Below are 12,759 nucleotides of genomic sequence, written 5' to 3' on the forward strand. Positions count from 1 at the left end.
CAAAAAACGAAACCCTGAATTTTCGACATTTTTCAGCAGGTGCTTTCTTCCTCGTATCTTCTCTCCCGTTGATCCCACGCTCCTCTCGCTGCGTTTCCTGAGTTCCTCGGGGTCCAATCGGTCGGCAAAGAGTCATACGAATCAATTCTGAGACGAAAAATTTTTTGGTCAAAAAAAAAGGAAGGTTAACCCCTTTGTGTTTTTGGCGAAAATTTTCGCGATTTTTAAAAGTGCTGGAATAAATTAATCGTGGCACTATTTCGACGTAATTTTGCGAGAGAAATCGATTGGGCGCAGTCCCAATACGCTGCTATCAACGCATCGAAAGTTAAAGCCAAAAAACGAAAACCTGAAATTTCGACATTTTTCAGCAGGTGCTTTTTTCCTCGTATCTTCTCTCCCGTTGATCCCACGTTCCTTTTGCTGCGTTTTCTGAGTTCCTTGGGGTCCAATCGGCCGGAAAAGAGTCATACGAATCAATTCTGAGACGAAAAATTTTTTGGTCAAAAAAAAAGGAAGGTTAACCCCTTCGTATTTTTGGCGAAAATTTTCGCGGTTTTCAAAAGTGCTGAAATAAATTAATCGTGGCACTATTCCGACGTAATTTTGCGAGAGAAATCGATCGGGCGCAGTCCCAATACGCTGCGATTAACGCATCGAAAGTTACAGCCAAAAAACGAAAACCTGAATTTTCGACATTTTTCAGCAGGTGCTTTCTTCCTCGTATCTTCTCTCCCGTTGATCCCACGCTCCTCTCGCTGCGTTTCCTGAGTTCCTCGGGGTCCAATTGTTCGGCAAAGAGTCATACGAATCAATTCTGAGACGAAAAATTTTTTGGTCAAAAAAAAAGGAAGGTTAACCCCTTTGTATTTTTGGCGAAAATTTTCGCGATTTGCAAAAGTGCTGGAATAAATTAATCGTGGCACTATTCCGACGTAATTTTGCGAGAGAAATCGATCGGGCGCAGTCCCAATACGCTGCGATCAACGCATCGAAAGTTGCAGCCAAAAAACGAAAACCTGAATTTTCGACATTTTTCAGCAGGTGCTTTTTCCCTCGTATCTTCACTCTTGTTGATCCCACGCTCCTTTTGCTGCGTTTTCTGAGTTCCAAGGGGTACAATTGGTCGGGAAAGGGTCATACGAATCAATTCCAAGACGAAAAATTTTTTGGTCCAAAAAAAAGGAAGGTTAACCCCTTTGTATTTTTGGCGAAAATTTTCGCGATTTTCAAAAGTGCTGGAATAAATTAATCGTGGCACTATTCCGACGTCATATCGCGAGAGAAATCGATTGCGCGCAGTCACAATACGCTGCGATCAACGCATCGAAAGTTACAGCCGAAAAAGGAAAACCTGAATTTTCGACATTTTTCAGCAGGTGCTTTTTCCCTCGTATCTTCTCACCCGTTGATCCCACGCTCCTCTTGCTGCGTTTTCTGAGTTCCTTGGGGTCCAATTGGTCGGAGAAGAGTCATACGAAACAATTCTGAGACGAGAAATTTTTTGGTCAAAAAAAAAGGAAGGTTAACCCCTTTGTATTTTCGGCGAAAATTTTCGCGATTTTCAAAAGTGCTGGAATAAATTAATCGTGGCACTATTCCGACGTAATTTTGCGAGAGAAATCGATTGGGCGCAGTCCCAATACGCTGCGATCAACGCATCGAAAGTTACAGCCAAAAAACGAAAACCTGAATTTTCGACATTTCTCAGCAGGTGATTTTTTCCTCGTATCTTCTCTCCCGTTGATCCGGCGCTCCTCTTGCTGCGTTTCCTGAGTTCCTCGGGGTCCAATTGGTCGGCAAAGAGTCATACGAATCGATTCTGAGACGAAAAATTTTTTGGTCAAAAAAAAAGGAAGGTTAACCCCTTTGTATTTTTGGCGAAAATTTTCGCGATTTTCAAAAGTGCTGGAATAAATTAATCGTGGCACTATTCCGACGTAATTTTGCGAGAGAAATCGATTGGGCGCAGTCCCAATACGCTGCGATCAACGCATCGGAAGTTACAGCCAAAAAACGAAAACCTGAATTTTCGACATTTTTCAGCAGGTGCTTTCTTCCTCGTATCTTCTCTCCCGTTGATCCCACGTTCCTTTTGCTGCGTTTTCTGAGTTCCTTGGGGTCCTATTGGTCGGAAAAGAGTCATACGAAACAATTCTGAGACGAGAAATTTTTTGGTCAAAAAAAAAGGAAGGTTAACCCCTTTGTACTTTTGGCGAAAATTTTCGCGATTTTCAAAAGTGCTGGAATATATTAATTGTGACACTATTCTGACGAAATTTAGCGAGAGAAATCAATTGGGCGCGGTCCCAATACGCTGCGATCAACGCATCGAAAGTTACAGCCAAAAAACGAAAACCTGAATTTTCAACATTTTTCAGCAGGTGCTTTTTTCCTCGTATCTTCTCTCTTGTTGATCCCACGCTCCTTTTGCTGCGTTTTCTGAGTTCCTAGGGGTCCAATTGGTCGGGAAAGAGTCATACGAATCAATTCCAAGACGAAAAATTTTTTGGTCCAAAAAAAAGGAAGGTTAACCCCTTTGTATTTTTGGCGAAAATTTTCGCGATTTTCAAAAGTGCTGGAATAAATTAATCGTGGCACTATTCCGACGTCATATCGCGAGAGAAATCGATTGGGCGCAATCACAATACGCTGCGATCAACGCATCGAAAGTTACAGCCGAAAAAGGAAAACCTGAATTTTCGACATTTTTCAGCAGGTGCTTTTTTCCTCGTATCTTCTCTCCCGTTGATCCCACGTTCCTTTTGCTGCGTTTTCTGAGTTCCTTGGGGTTTAATTGGTCGGAAAAGAGTCATACGAATCAATTCTGAGACGAAAAATTTTTTGGTCAAAAAAAAAGGAAGGTTAACCCCTTTGTATTTTTGGCGAAAATTTTCGCGATTTTCAACAGTGCTGAACTAATTTAATCGTGGCACCATTCCGACGTAATTTTGCGAGAGAAATCGATCGGGCGCAGTCCCAATACGCTGCGATCAACGCATCGAAAGTTACAGCCAAAAAACGAAAACCTGAATTTTCGACATTTTTCAGCAGGTGCTTTTTTCCTCGTATCTTCTCTCCCGTTGATCCCACGTTCCTTTTGCTGCGTTTTCTGAGTTCCTTGGGGTCCAATTGGTCGGAAAAGAGTCATACGAAACAATTCTGAGACGGAAAATTTTTTGGTCAAAAAAAAAGAAAGGTTAACCCCTTTGTATTTTTGGCGAAAATTTTCGCGATTTTCTAAATCGCTGGAATTAATTCATTGTGGCACTATTCCGACGTTATATCGCGAGAGAAATCGATTGGGCGCAGTTCCAATACGCTGCGATCAACGCATCGAAAGTTACAGCCAAAAAACGAAAACCTGAATTTTCGACATTTTTCAGCAGGTGCTTTTTTCCTCTTATCTTCTCTCTTGTTGATCCCACGCTCCTTTTGCTGCGTTTTCTGAGTTCCTAGGGGTCCAATTGGTCGGGAAAGAGTCATACGAATCAATTCCGAGACGGAAAATTTTTTGGTCAAAAAAAAAGGAAGGTTAACCCCTTTGTATTTTTGGCGAAAATTTTCGCGATTTTCAAAAGTGCTGGAATAAATTAATCGTGGCACTATTCCGACTTAATTTTGCGAGAGAAATCGATCGGGCGCAGTCCCAATACGCTGCGATCAACGCATCGAAAGTTGCAGCCAAAAAACGAAAACCTGAATTTTCGACATTTTTCAGCAGGTGCTTTTTCCCTCGTATCTTCACTCTTGTTGATCCCACGCTCCTTTTGCTGCGTTTTCTGAGTTCCAAGGGGTACAATTGGTCGGGAAAGGGTCATACGAATCAATTCCAAGACGAAAAATTTTTTGGTCCAAAAAAAAGGAAGGTTAACCCCTTTGTATTTTTGGCGAAAATTTTCGCGATTTTCAAAAGTGCTGGAATAAATTAATCGTGGCACTATTCCGACGTCATATCGCGAGAGAAATCGATTGCGCGCAGTCACAATACGCTGCGATCAACGCATCGAAAGTTACAGCCGAAAAAGGAAAACCTGAATTTTCGACATTTTTCAGCAGGTGCTTTTTCCCTCGTATCTTCTCACCCGTTGATCCCACGCTCCTCTTGCTGCGTTTTCTGAGTTCCTTGGGGTCCAATTGGTCGGAGAAGAGTCATACGAAACAATTCTGAGACGAGAAATTTTTTGGTCAAAAAAAAAGGAAGGTTAACCCCTTTGTATTTTCGGCGAAAATTTTCGCGATTTTCAAAAGTGCTGGAATAAATTAATCGTGGCACTATTCCGACGTAATTTTGCGAGAGAAATCGATTGGGCGCAGTCCCAATACGCTGCGATCAACGCATCGAAAGTTACAGCCAAAAAACGAAAACCTGAATTTTCGACATTTCTCAGCAGGTGATTTTTTCCTCGTATCTTCTCTCCCGTTGATCCGGCGCTCCTCTTGCTGCGTTTCCTGAGTTCCTCGGGGTCCAATTGGTCGGCAAAGAGTCATACGAATCGATTCTGAGACGAAAAATTTTTTGGTCAAAAAAAAAGGAAGGTTAACCCCTTTGTATTTTTGGCGAAAATTTTCGCGATTTTCAAAAGTGCTGGAATAAATTAATCGTGGCACTATTCCGACGTAATTTTGCGAGAGAAATCGATTGGGCGCAGTCCCAATACGCTGCGATCAACGCATCGGAAGTTACAGCCAAAAAACGAAAACCTGAATTTTCGACATTTTTCAGCAGGTGCTTTCTTCCTCGTATCTTCTCTCCCGTTGATCCCACGTTCCTTTTGCTGCGTTTTCTGAGTTCCTTGGGGTCCTATTGGTCGGAAAAGAGTCATACGAAACAATTCTGAGACGAGAAATTTTTTGGTCAAAAAAAAAGGAAGGTTAACCCCTTTGTACTTTTGGCGAAAATTTTCGCGATTTTCAAAAGTGCTGGAATATATTAATTGTGACACTATTCTGACGAAATTTAGCGAGAGAAATCAATTGGGCGCGGTCCCAATACGCTGCGATCAACGCATCGAAAGTTACAGCCAAAAAACGAAAACCTGAATTTTCAACATTTTTCAGCAGGTGCTTTTTTCCTCGTATCTTCTCTCTTGTTGATCCCACGCTCCTTTTGCTGCGTTTTCTGAGTTCCTAGGGGTCCAATTGGTCGGGAAAGAGTCATACGAATCAATTCCAAGACGAAAAATTTTTTGGTCCAAAAAAAAGGAAGGTTAACCCCTTTGTATTTTTGGCGAAAATTTTCGCGATTTTCAAAAGTGCTGGAATAAATTAATCGTGGCACTATTCCGACGTCATATCGCGAGAGAAATCGATTGGGCGCAATCACAATACGCTGCGATCAACGCATCGAAAGTTACAGCCGAAAAAGGAAAACCTGAATTTTCGACATTTTTCAGCAGGTGCTTTTTTCCTCGTATCTTCTCTCCCGTTGATCCCACGTTCCTTTTGCTGCGTTTTCTGAGTTCCTTGGGGTTTAATTGGTCGGAAAAGAGTCATACGAATCAATTCTGAGACGAAAAATTTTTTGGTCAAAAAAAAAGGAAGGTTAACCCCTTTGTATTTTTGGCGAAAATTTTCGCGATTTTCAACAGTGCTGAACTAATTTAATCGTGGCACCATTCCGACGTAATTTTGCGAGAGAAATCGATCGGGCGCAGTCCCAATACGCTGCGATCAACGCATCGAAAGTTACAGCCAAAAAACGAAAACCTGAATTTTCGACATTTTTCAGCAGGTGCTTTTTTCCTCGTATCTTCTCTCCCGTTGATCCCACGTTCCTTTTGCTGCGTTTTCTGAGTTCCTTGGGGTCCAATTGGTCGGAAAAGAGTCATACGAAACAATTCTGAGACGGAAAATTTTTTGGTCAAAAAAAAAGAAAGGTTAACCCCTTTGTATTTTTGGCGAAAATTTTCGCGATTTTCTAAATTGCTGGAATTAATTCATTGTGGCACTATTCCGACGTTATATCGCGAGAGAAATCGATTGGGCGCAGTTCCAATACGCTGCGATCAACGCATCGAAAGTTACAGCCAAAAAACGAAAACCTGAATTTTCGACATTTTTCAGCAGGTGCTTTTTTCCTCTTATCTTCTCTCTTGTTGATCCCACGCTCCTTTTGCTGCGTTTTCTGAGTTCCTAGGGGTCCAATTGGTCGGGAAAGAGTCATACGAATCAATTCCGAGACGGAAAATTTTTTGGTCAAAAAAAAAGGAAGGTTAACCCCTTTGTATTTTTGGCGAAAATTTTCGCGATTTTCAAAAGTGCTGGAATAAATTAATCGTGGCACTATTCCGACGTCATATCGCGAGAGAAATCGATTGGGCGCAGTCACAATACGCTGCGATCAACGCATCGAAAGTTACAGCCGAAAAAGGAAAACCTGAATTTTCGACATTTTTCAGCAGGTGCTTTTTCCCTCGTATCTTCTCACCCGTTGATCCCACGCTCCTCTTGCTGCGTTTTCTGAGTTCCTTGGGGTCCAATTGGTCGGAGAAGAGTCATACGAATCAATTCTGAGACGAAAAATTTTTTGGTCAAAAAAAGAGGAAGGTTAACCCCTTCGTATTTTTGGCGAAAATTTTCGCGATCTTCAAAAGTGCTGGAATAAATTAATCGTGGCACTATTCCGACGTAATTTTGCGAGAGAAATCGATCGGGCGCAGTCCCAATACGCTGCGATCAACGCATCGAAAGTTACAGCCAAAAAACGAAAACCTGAATTTTCGACATTTTTCAGCAGGTGCTTTTTTCCTTGTATCTTCTCTCCCGTTGATCCCACGTTCCTTTTGCTGCGTTTTCTGAGTTCCTTGGGGTCCTATTGGTCGGAAAAGAGTCATACGAATCAATTCTGAGACGAAAAATTTTTTGGTCAAAAAAAAAGGAAGGTTAACCCCTTTGTATTTTTGGCGAAAATTTTCGCGATTTTCAAAAGTGCTGGAATAAATTAATCGTGGCACTATTCCGACGTAATTTTGCGAGAGAAATCGATTGGGCGCAGTCCCAATACGCTGCGATCAACGCATCGAAAGTTACAGCCAAAAAACGAGAACCTGAATTTTCGACATTTTTCAGCAGGTGCTTTTTTCCTCGTATCTTCTTTCCCGTTGATCCCACGCTCCTCTTGCTGCTCTTTCTGAGTTCCTTGGGGTCCAATCGGTCGGAAAAGAGTCATACGAATCAATTCTGAGACGAAAAATTTTTTGGTCAAAAAAAAAGGAAGGTTAACCCCTTTGTATTTTTGGCGAAAATTTTCGCGATTTTCAAAAGTGCTGGAATAAATTAATCGTGGCACTATTCCGACTACATTTTGCGAGAGAAATCGATTCGGCGCAGTCCCAATACACTGCGATCAACGCATCGAAAGTTACAGCCAAAAAACGAAAACCTGAATTTCCGACATTTATCAGCAGGTGCTTTCTTCCTCGTATCTTCTCTCCCGTTGATCCCACGCTCCTCTTGCTGCGTTTCCTGAGTTCCTCGGGGTCCAATTGGTGGGCAAAGAGTCATGCGAATCAATTCTGGGACGAAAAATTTTTTGGTCAAAAAAAAAAGGAAGGTTAACCCCTTTGTATTTTTGGCGAAAATTTTCGCGATTTTCAAAAGTGCTGGAATAAATTAATCGTGGCACTATTCCGACGTAATTTTGCGAGAGAAATCGATTGGGCGCAGTCCCAATACGCTGCGAACAACGCATCGAGAGTTACAGCCAAAAAACGAAAACCTGAATTTTCGACATTCTTCAGCAGGTGCTTTTTTCCTCGTATCTTCACTCCCGTTGATCCCACGTTTCTTTTGCTGCGTTTTCTGAGTTCCTTGGGGTCCAATCGGTCGGAAAAGAGTCATACGAATCAATTCTGAGACGAAAAATTTTTTGGTCAAAAAAAAAGGAAGGTTAACCCCTTTGTATTTTTGGCGAAAATTTTCGCGATTTTCAAAAGTGCTGGAATAAATTAATCGTGGCACTATTCCGACGTAATTTTGCGAGAGAAATCGATTGGGCGCAGTCCCAATACGCTGCGATCAACGCATCGAAAGTTACAGCCAAAAAACGAAAACCTGAATTTTCGACATTTTTCAGCAGGTGCTTTCTTCCTCGTATCTTCTCTCCCGTTGATCCCACGCTCCTCTTGCTGCGTTTCCTGAGTTCCTTGGGGTCCAATTGGTCGGCAAAGAGTCATGCGAATCAATTCTGGGACGAAAAATTTTTTGGTCAAAAAAAAAGGAAGGTTAACCCCTTTGTGTTTTTGGCGAAAATTTTCGCGATTTTTAAAAGTGCTGGAATAAATTAATCGTGGCACTATTTCGACGTAATTTTGCAAGAGAAATCGATTGGGCGCAGTCCCAATACGCTGCGATCAACGCATCGAAAGTTACAGCCAAAAAACGAAAACCTGAAGTTTCGACATTTTTCAGCAGGTGCTTTTTTCCTCGTATCTTCTCTCCCGTTGATCCCACGTTCCTTTTGCTGCGTTTTCTGAGTTCCTTGGGGTCCAATCGGTCGGAAAAGAGTCATACGAATAGATTCTGAGACGAAAAATTTTTTGGTCAAAAAAAAAGGAAGGTTAACCCCTTTGTATTTTTGGCGAAAATTTTCGCGATTTTCAAAAGTGCTGGAATAAATTAATCGTGGCACTATTCCGACGTAATTTTGCGAGAGAAATCGATTGGGCGCAGTCCCAATACGCTGCGATCAACGCATCGAAAGTTACAGCCAAAAAACGAGAACCTGAATTTTCGACATTTTTCAGCAGGTGCTTTTTTCCTCGTATCTTCTGTCCCGTTGATCCCACGCTCCTCTTGCTGCGTTTTCTGAGTTCCTTGGGGTCCAATCGGTCGGAAAAGAGTCATACGAAACAATTCTGAGACGAAAAATTTTTTGGTCAAAAAAAAAGGAAGGTTAACCCCTTTGTATTTTTGGCGAAAATTTTCGCGATTTTCAAAAGTGCTGGAATAAATTAATCGTGGCACTATTCCGACTTAATTTTGCGAGAGAAATCGATTCGGCGCAGTCCCAATACGCTGCGATCAACGCATCGAAAGTTACAGCCAAAAAACGAAAACCTGAATTTCCGACATTTTTCAGCAGGTGCTTTCTTCCTCGTATCCTCTCTCCCGTTGATCCCACGCTCCTCATGCTGCGTTTCCTGAGTTCCTCGGGGTCCAATTGGTGGGCAAAGAGTCATGCGAATCAATTCTGGGACGAAAAATTTTTTGGTCAAAAAAAAAAGGAAGGTCAACCCCTTTGTATTTTTGGCGAAAATTTTCGCGATTTTCAAAAGTGCTGGAATAAATTAATCGTGGCACTATTCCGACGTAATTTTGCGAGAGAAATCGATTGGGAGCAGTCCCAATACGCTGTGATCAACGCATCGAAAGTTACAGCCAAAAAACGAGAACCTGAATTTTCGACATTTTTCAGCAGGTGCTGTTTTCCTCGTAACTTCTCTCCCGTTGATCCCACGCTCCTCTTGCTGCGTTTCCTGAGTTCCTAGGGGTCCAATTGGTCGGGAAAGAGTCATACGAATCAATTCCAAGACGAAAAATTTTTTGGTCCAAAAAAAAGGAAGGTTAACCCCTTTGTATTTTTGGCGAAAATTTTCGCGATTTTCAAAAGTGCTGGAATAAATTAATCGTGGCACTATTCCGACGTAATTTTGCGAGAGAAATCGATTGGGAGCAGTCCCAATACGCTGTGATCAACGCATCGAAAGTTACAGCCAAAAAACGAGAACCTGAATTTTCGACATTTTTCAGCAGGTGCTTTTTTCCTCGTAACTTCTCTCCCGTTGATCCCACGCTCCTCTTGCTGCGTTTCCTGAGTTCCTTGGGGTCCAATTGGTCGGAAAAGAGTCATACGAATCAATTCTGAGACGAAAAATTTTTTGGTCAAAGAAAAAGGAAGGTTAACCCTTTTGTATTTCTGGCGAAAATTTTCGCGATTTTCAAAAGTGCTGAAATAAATTAATCGTGGCACTATTCCGACGTAATTTTGCGAGAGAAATCGATTGGGCGCAGTCCCAATACGCTGCGATCAACGCATCGAAAGTTACAGCCAAAAAACGAAAACCTGAATTTTCGACATTTTTCAGCAGGTGCTTTTTCCCTCGTATCTTTTCACCCTTTGATCCCACGCTCCTCTTGCTGCGTTTTCTGAGTTCCTTGGGGTTCAATTGGTCGGAAAAGAGTCATACGAAACAATTCTGAGACGGAAAATTTTTTGGTCAAAAAAAAAGGAAGGTTAACCCCTTTGTATTTTTGGCGAAAATTTTCGCGATTTTCAAAAGTGCTGGAATCAATTAATTGTGGCACTATTCCGACGTAAATTTGCGAGAGAAATCGATTGGGCGCAGTCCCAATACGCTGCGATCAGCGCATCGAAAGTTACAGCCAAAAAACGAGGAATTCTATCATTCAAACCAGACTAAACCAATCATCCTCGAAAAAGCATCTCTTTTTGTGCATAGTCCAAATTGTGAGGAGTCACCTTTGAATTTAACGTCATGTCATGTCGTCAGTTGGTTTCTTTTCAATCAACCAACATCTCAATCTCATTAGTCACACAGAACGGATCCAAGGATTGCTGCAGAATGATACAAACTACAAGACGCTGACCCAAAAGGGGAGGAAGTTTCTAGAACTTCGTATACTTGGGTGAGGTAAAGGCGATCAACTTGACTGATTCAGAATATTAAAGATTTTATTGAAATACTACAACATGTCTGATGCTAGTGATGTATTTCAGGTATCAATTGGATTATAATTGTCCTAATGAATCAGGGATGATTCGTTATATTTATCACCAATTTCTTCCATAACTTGCTGCACGAAGGCAGGTGATGCTTCTCGGAGATCATACGCCCACCCCATTTTTGAAAATGCATCAATCCATAATGTAGTGAAATTGAATCTCATGTATGGCCATTCAGAAGCCTTGTAGTCCCAGGGGAACGTGTGGTGATAATTGTGAGAGCCTTCACCGCCTGACACCAAAGAGACTATGGAGTTTTCTGCAGGATTGATCACTCTGCGAACAAATAAATTTCAACAGGTTGACTCGTCGTCTAGCTATATCTGTTCAATTCACACATGCGTTGGAGATCCTTGATTACTTCCGTACCTGTTGTATGGACGATGGCCCCAAAGATGTGCAAAACTGTTGACGGACCAAATACCATTAAGGACCAGCACGTAGCGTATGAAGCATTGAGTTAAAATCGCATGCAGCAACGTTTCACCCCAAAATATAACTGGTACTGCCGTCGGAATTACGAAGCAAAACATGATGTACAATTCTTTTTCATATCTGTGAATATTTGGTAATTTATCAGTTTTGTTTTGTTATTTTTATACGCGCTCTTTTGTAAGACCTACGTCTATAGACATACATGGATCGAAATTGTATACGTCAACTCGACTACACACTTTATCTTTCCAACTCACGGATAGCAGAAATAATCGTCCAAATTTTGAGACTACTCACTTCTTATTGAACATGACCACTGGGTCAGCGATGATATCGCTCAAGTCAAGTTCCTTTTGTCGACGAAGGTATTCGGGATGTCTTTCAACCATAAGCCATCCAATGTGGGAGAAGAAGAAGCCTCGCTTCGCGTTGTGGGGGTCGGCATCGGTTTCGGAATACTTGTGGTGGATTCTGTGATCTTTGACCCAGTAAAATATGCAGTACTGCAGAACCAATATTCAATAATTAAAGTTTACTCCATGAATCACTACACAAATCTATTCGCTACTCACCAGCCCAGCGGCGGCGTACATTAGCATCAACGCGATTCGTAAGCCGAGGTTTGCCTTGTAGGCTCGGTGGCTCCAGAGCCGATGAGCTCCCGCGGCTCCTCCCAGTCCTGCTATGGAATAGTACATCGGGACTGCGCAAATTTGAATGGATTAGTTGAAATAATTGTAAGTGATGTTTTTCAGCCCTCAGTTCTGAGAAGTTTGTTCTAAGCAAAATGATAACTGAACTACAATTCCTGCGATTATTTTGTGCGGCTTGAAATAATCTTACTTAATGATTGACGAGTGCTGCTGACGATTATGTGTAAAATGGTATGAAAAGGCAGCGCGCTTCTACAGAAGTGTTTTTCATTGTATGAAATTATCATAAACGTTTTCACAACCTTAACCAATTCCACACAGGTGCTACTTTAGCTCAGGTTCAAAATTCTGACTAGATGTTTAAAAAATTACTCTATTATACGTGGGTTTCTTGCTGAATATACGTATCGTGTAGAATTCTATGTTTTACGTAAGAAAAAAAATGCAACAAAATTCCATGCACTTCATTCAGTAAAATTAATACTTCAAATTTTTGAACCCACCCCATAAAACGGTTAACCATTTGATCCGCACAGCAGATAGTCCAAAAGCGTACACGCCGCAAGCGAACACAAATCCTACGTGAAATAACAGGAGCTGCAAAACGTTTTTCCATATTATATTCTGTCGAATCTGGCCCGACTTAATTGGCTTCAGGTCCTCCGATTTACTGAATACTTTTTTGCGCGATTCCTCCAATACGTAATTCTCGTCGGAAAGCATCCTGATACTGTTTATTAGAATCACTATTGACAGACTAGTGAAGTTGGCTGAATGTCAGCTTGTTATATACCCGTCAGCGCACCCCCGCAAGACTACAAGTCGAGTATCTGTAGAAACGCTTTGACCTGTAGACCGGCGAAACACCGCTTATATGTGGGGCCTGCGATCAAATCTTTTCTAAAAATTGTAGAAAATTCAAAT

At 41.7% G+C, this 12,759-nt stretch overlaps 1 protein-coding gene across 1 annotated transcript; it reads right to left on the reverse strand.

Moving 5' to 3' along the window:
* Nucleotides 1-10,678: 10,678 nt before the first annotated feature.
* On the reverse strand, nucleotides 10,679-12,670 carry LOC107221107 (acyl-CoA Delta-9 desaturase). Its single transcript, XM_046736346.1, has 5 exons — nucleotides 12,339-12,670; nucleotides 11,755-11,885; nucleotides 11,480-11,685; nucleotides 11,117-11,302; nucleotides 10,679-11,023 (listed from the first exon to the last, which is right to left on the reverse strand). The coding sequence occupies exons 1-5, from the start codon at nucleotides 12,556-12,558 to the stop codon at nucleotides 10,765-10,767; spliced, it is 1,002 nt and encodes a 333-aa protein (XP_046592302.1). The 5' UTR covers nucleotides 12,559-12,670; the 3' UTR covers nucleotides 10,679-10,764.
* Between the last annotated feature and the right edge of the window lie 89 nt (nucleotides 12,671-12,759).

This window comes from Neodiprion lecontei, chromosome 4 (genome assembly GCF_021901455.1).
Source record: "Neodiprion lecontei isolate iyNeoLeco1 chromosome 4, iyNeoLeco1.1, whole genome shotgun sequence".
Taxonomy (NCBI): Eukaryota; Metazoa; Arthropoda; class Insecta; order Hymenoptera; family Diprionidae; genus Neodiprion; species Neodiprion lecontei.